The 6,000-nt window shown below is 46.1% G+C and overlaps 1 protein-coding gene across 1 annotated transcript in view; it reads left to right on the top strand.

Moving 5' to 3' along the window:
• Nucleotides 1-4,995: 4,995 nt before the first annotated feature.
• The window catches only part of GRK7 (G protein-coupled receptor kinase 7), a 39,574-nt gene continuing 38,569 nt past the window's right edge, over nt 4,996-6,000 (top strand). Inside the window, exon 1 of the mRNA XM_008008895.3 lies at nt 4,996-5,607. Within this exon, the coding sequence (XP_008007086.2) occupies nt 4,996-5,607 (612 nt within the window). The remainder of the gene's footprint in view (nt 5,608-6,000) is intronic.

The raw sequence follows: 6,000 nt of genomic DNA, 5'->3' as shown, positions 1-6,000 counted from the left end.
TGGAATACTACTCAGCCATAAAAAAGAATGGAATCATGTCTTTTACATCAATGTGGATGGAACTGGAGGCCATTATTATGTAAGTAAAACAACTCAGAAAGAGAAAGTCAAATACAGCATGTACTCTCTCAATAATCAGTAACTAAATAACATGTACATATGTACATAGAGAGTAGAATAATAAACACTGAAGTCTAGGAAGGATGGGAGGGTAGGAAGGTGGGAGTAGGGGTAAGGGATAAGAAATTACTTAATGTGTATAATGTACATTATTCAAGTGATGGCTACACTAAACGCATAGACTTCATCATTATGTAATATAGCCATATAACAAAACTGTACTTGTACCCCCTAAATCTTTTTTTTTTTTTTTTTTTTTTTTTGAGACTGAGTGTTGCTTTGTCACCCAGGCTGGAGTGCAGTGGTGTGATCTAGGTTTACTGCAACCTCTGTCTCCTGGGTTCAAGCAGTTCTTCTGCCTCAGCCTCCCAAGTAGCTGGGATTACAGGCACCCGCGACCATGCCCAGCTAATTTTTGTATTTTTAGTAGACCCGGACTTTCACCATGTTGGTCAGGCTGGTCTCAAACTCCTGACCTCAGGTGACCCACCCATCTCGGCCTCCCAAAGTACTGGGATTATAGGCATGAGCCACTGCACCCAGCCCCTAAATCTATTTTTAAACAACAACAACAAAAGTTGTTGAACTATCAACAACTTGAAGCTAAAGAACAACCTGGGTTCTTTGGGTATTTTGTTTTATTTTATTTAATTAATAAATTAATTTTTCCCAAGACAGAATCTTGCTCTGTTGCCCAGGCTAGAGTACAGTGGCACGATCTCAGCTCACTGCAACTTCCACCTCCCAGGTTCAAGCAACTCTCCTGCCTCAGCCTCCCAAGTATCTGGGATTACAGTCATATGCCACCATATGCAGCTAGTTTTTGTATTTTTAGTAGAGATGAGGTTTCACCATGTTGGCCAGGCTGGTTTCAAACTCCTGACCTCGTGATCCGCCCATCTCAGCCTCCCAAAGTGCTGGGATTACAGGCATGAGCCGTCGTGTCTAGCCTCTTTGGGTATTTTAATGCTAACATATTAGTCTGCTTCAGAACTTACACTGCTCAAAATAGCTTCTCTGTGTTTCTAAGACCATATAGCACTGCCCTATATTACTTCCTAATTCTTGATCTTCAAATAGATGTGCTATTGGACCATGCAGAGAATTGTGCATTTTAAAGGATGGTCCGTTTCTTATTAGAAACTTAGCTTTACTATTTTCCTTAAACAGTTAATCTTAGGATGTATTTTCAGAGAGAAAATTTTAAAATTAAGAACATGTACATCATTAATAATGCTTTAAATGATGCAAAGGGTAATGAAAGACCTGGGCAAGAGCATTTTTTTCTTTTCCCTAGGTTACAAAATGGGTCCCAAAAATACTAAAATATTTAAATTGCTTTCTACTATCATAAAAGTTATGATTTTTCATTCAAAATGAAACATCCCTTAATCTAAAATAAAAGTTGAGGTCGGGTGCAGTGGCTCATACCTGTAGTCCCAGCACTTTGGGAGGATGAGGCGGGCAGATCACTTGAGGTCAGGAGTTCAAGACCAGCCTAGCCAACGAGGTGAGACCCTATCTCTACTAAAAATACAAAAATTATCTGGGCGTGTTGCCATATGCCTGTAATCCCAGCTACCTAGGAGGCTGAGGTACGAGAATTGCTTGAACCTGGGAGGCAGAGGTTGCAGTGAGCTGAGATCATGCCACTGAACTCCAGCCTGGCCAACAGAGCGAGACTTTGTCTCAAAAAAAAAAAAAAAAAAATTGAAAAAATAAAATAAAAATAAAGAAGTATATCCTTTTTTCATATGACAGAGGTTAGTCTTCTTTTTGTGGTGGAATACAGTAAATTGTTGAGTTACAATAGTGTGTTAGAAATCTTGCATGATGTTTAACAAATCTGACCTCCCTGTCTTCTAGCTGCATGGGGCATCACAGCTTTCCAAGGTCCCGTGCAAATACTGAATTGGCTGTGCTACACTAGTTGTGCATGGGACACAGGAAGCCATCTTCTTCTACATCCCTTAGGCCTTTCTCCTCTCCAATCTGCATATTAGAAAAGCAGAATTTTGAACTAAATTTTGATGATTGATCGTCATGATTTATTATTATTATTTATTTTTATTTATTTATTTATGTTTGAGACGGAGTCTTGCTTTGTCGCCCAGGCTGGAGTGCAGTGGTGTGATCTCAGCTCACTGCAAGCTTTGCCTACCGGGTTCACGCCATTCTCCTGCCTCAGCCTCCTAAGTAGCTGGGACTATAGGCGCCCGCCACCACGCCCAGCTAATTTTTTTTGTATTTTTAGTAGAGACGGGGTTTCACTGTGTTAGCCAGGACAGTCTCGATCTCCTGACCTCGTGATCCACCCACCTTGGCCTCCTAAAGTACTGGGATTACAGGCGTGAGCCACCGTGCCCGGCTTGATGGTCGTGGTTTAAAAGCTAATATTTTTGATCACTTCTTTGTGCCAGGCATTTGGCATTTAATTCTCTCAAAGCTTACCCAAGAATCAACATTTATTACCTGTTTTATAAATGATGAAACCAAGGCTCAGAGAAGTTAAGTAACTTGCTGAAAGTCACACAGCTAGGACTTGCTAAAGCCAGGATTCAGATTTCCCAAGCAGTGCTGGACTTAGTGCTCGTAACTATTGGGCCACATCTCCAACCCCAGGTTTCTGGTACGTTTCCCCACTTGGTGCAAGGGATGCTGACTGTGCCCAGCACTTTTGACAAAGTGCGTGCTCTGCTTCTAATATAAGAATTCAATGCTGTTCTTTAGTTGAACCTATAATTACTGTTTCATTAAGTTGGGAAAAGCTCTGGATCCTATTGTTAGCAATCACAGAAAGTGTTCCAGCCGGGCATAGTAGCTCATGCCTCTAATCTCAGCAGTTTCAGAAGCTGAGGTAGGTGGATTATGTGAGGCCAGGAGTTTGAGACCAGCCTGGGCAACATGTCTCCACTAAAAATACAAAAATTAGCCAAGTGTGGTGGTGCATGCCTGTAGTCCCAGCAAATCGGGAGGCTGAGGTGGGAGGATCCCTTGAGCCCAGGAGGTTGAGGCTGCAGTGAGCTGAGACGGAGCCACTGCACACTAGCCTGGGCAACAGAGTGAGACCCTGTCTCAAAACAGAAAAAAAAAAAGGAAAAGAAAATGTTTCATTTTAAATAGAACTTCAAGGAGTTCATAGCATGCATATTCACCAGTGAAAGCATGTTTTTCCCCAGTGATAAGCTTAAATATCTCTGTGATATCAATGCTATCATTTTCTCAAGGTTCTACCCTCCTAGGCTGCCACTACATTCCTAAGAACCACGGGAAAAGGCATTTGTTCCTCTGAAGAAATTCTCAGACCAATTTTTCACTACTGAACAATGTGGACCAGGGTAACATAAAGAACAGAAAAGTACCAACATTTCCCGTGTGGGTTTCAAAGCAGGCAGCATGGTTCAGAGCAGTAGGCACCAGTGCAGATCATCCAACTCCACAGCAGAGGTGATAGTTTCCAGCGCAGCGGTGCAAAGCCAAAGGGCACCCACGAGTTCATTACATAATTCCTGGTAGCATGAGGCCAAGTGTGTATCTGCTCTAGGGGAACAGTCGGAGGTTCTGACAGGCAGAGCAAGGCAGTCATGACTGTTTTCACAAAGTGTATGCTAGCAGTTGTTTGTTTAGAAAAAGACTGACCAGCTTTTTTTCCCCTCCTTCTCCCTCTTTCTTTTTTTCCCCTTGTAAACACTCTGGCATAATACTGAATGACTTTGTTTTTAAGCTGCCTTAGCCTTGCTTTGTGAAGAAAAAGCCTGAGTATCCTTTCCCTGTGGGACACAGGTTGTTATTTTTGGAGCAGAGGTTCTTAGCCTGATCTCTGTCTAGATCAATTTCTGTCTCGATGAGGCCGAGGTCTGTGACAGCTCCAAGCATCCTCCGTTGAGGGAAGCTTCCTCGCTTGGTGGGGTGCATGGGCAAAGATGTCAAGGGGCCACATCTGAAACTTCACTGCTCTTGGTCTCCTCGCGAAGGCTCCTCAGCATTCAGAGTCTGCTCGTTAGATTGTGCCCTTGGAACAGTCGCGACCGCATGCCGGGAGTGACGTGCTTTCTGTCTTTGGGATCATGGAAAATTCTTGTCTCATTCAGAGCCCAGACACTCCAGGCCAACTCCCTTCATTTCAGGAATATGGCTTTTTCTGCTTATACTGCTTCATGGTACGTTTTGGGTGGAGATGGCCCCCTCTTTTAACCCAAGGTACTCCAGGTCACAGACTCCTCAGAGCTAAGAAGGCTGGAGGATTTTTGCAAGCTATTCAGGGTGCATCTGCACTGTCCAACACTGGAGTCCTTAGGGCCTCTGGGAACACATCTCAGGACTCAAAGCTCGAAACATCCCCTCTAACCTGCTCTTCATGTCAGGCTGCTAGACTCTGGGAGGAAACTGCTCCGACTTCTCACAGTTCCTCTGCCTGACCTGCTGTTCCTAGGAGTTTACAAAGCTTGAGCCTGGTAGGAAACAAGTAAAATTAGAAACAGATTAAACTACTGCATCAGCAACAAATTAGATGACAACAGTAAGATCACTTCCTTGGAACATGGTTCTAGCTAGATATTCAGGGTACAGGGCTATGTGGAGAAAGACGCTAAGATGAATAGGCCAGTGGGGGAGGTGGCCCCAGCAGGTGTCCCAGCGGCTTTCGCCTTGACAGGTGGGAGCATGACCTGTCATGTGCAGTTCCCAGCGGGCTATACATAGCCAGTCAAAGCTTCTTACAAGAGAAACCTCTTTCACACCCTCCATGGGTCCTACCTGCAGGCCACAGGGCTCACTGTAAATCCCCTGGACGTTGTCTCACCCGGGGAAGGGAAAGCAGCCAGCAGCCCTCCAGTCCTCTTGTGCTTTCCCTGGGATTGTGCCCCGTGCTCAGCCATGGTGGACATGGGGGCCCTGGACAACCTGATCGCCAACACGGCCTACCTGCAGGCCCGGAAGCCTTCGGACTGCGACAGCAAGGAGCTGCAGCGGCGACGGCGCAGCCTGGCCCTGCCCGGGCTGCAGGGCTGCGCAGAGCTCCGCCAGAAGCTGTCCCCGAATTTCCACAGCCTGTGTGAGCAGCAGCCCATTGGTCGCCGCCTCTTCCGTGACTTCCTAGCCACTGTGCCCACGTTCCGCGAGGCAGCAACCTTCCTAGAGGACGTGCAGAACTGGGAGCTGGCCGAGGAGGGACCTACCAAGGACAGCACGCTGCAGGGGCTGGTGGCCGCTTGTGCGAGTGGCCCTGCCCCAGGGAACCCACACCCCTTCTTCAGCCAGGCTATGGCCACCAAGTGCCAAGCAGCCACCACCGAGGAAGACCGAGTGGCCGCAGTGACACTGGCCAAGTCTGAGGCCATGGCCTTCTTGCAAGAGCAGCCCTTCAAGGATTTCCTGACCAGCCCCTTCTATGACAAGTTTTTGCAGTGGAAACTCTTTGAGATGCAACCAGTGTCAGACAAGTACTTCACCGAGTTCAGAGTGCTGGGGAAAGGTGGTTTTGGGGAGGTAAGTGTCGCCCAGTAGCCAGGCTAGAAGGTGAAACAGAGAGCATGAAAGGGGGTAATGCTGCCTTTCTTTTTTAAAATCTCATTACTTAGAACTAATTTCAGGACCACATGTGGAGGATTTCTAGCCCCGTCTCCCCAGTCCCCTTCCTTGTAGCCGTGGTGTGAAATAAAACACAAATGGCATGAGAGAGACAAGCAAAATGTAGACTTGGCCAAGACTCTGTCATGGGTCTCCATCAGGAACATGCTGAGATGCCCGGACACTTTGGAGAATGATAGCAATGTGTGACAGAAGATCTCCATTTCCCCTAAATTGTGATTATGAAGGTACTACCAGAAAAATGGATATTTAAGAAAACACTCTAACTAGCCAGGTGTGGTAGCATGCCTG

This window comes from Chlorocebus sabaeus, chromosome 15, assembly GCF_047675955.1.
Source record: "Chlorocebus sabaeus isolate Y175 chromosome 15, mChlSab1.0.hap1, whole genome shotgun sequence".
Taxonomy (NCBI): domain Eukaryota; kingdom Metazoa; phylum Chordata; class Mammalia; order Primates; family Cercopithecidae; genus Chlorocebus; species Chlorocebus sabaeus.
The sequence above is the reverse complement of the archived record's forward strand: the minus strand, read 5'-3'. Positions and strand labels throughout refer to the sequence as shown.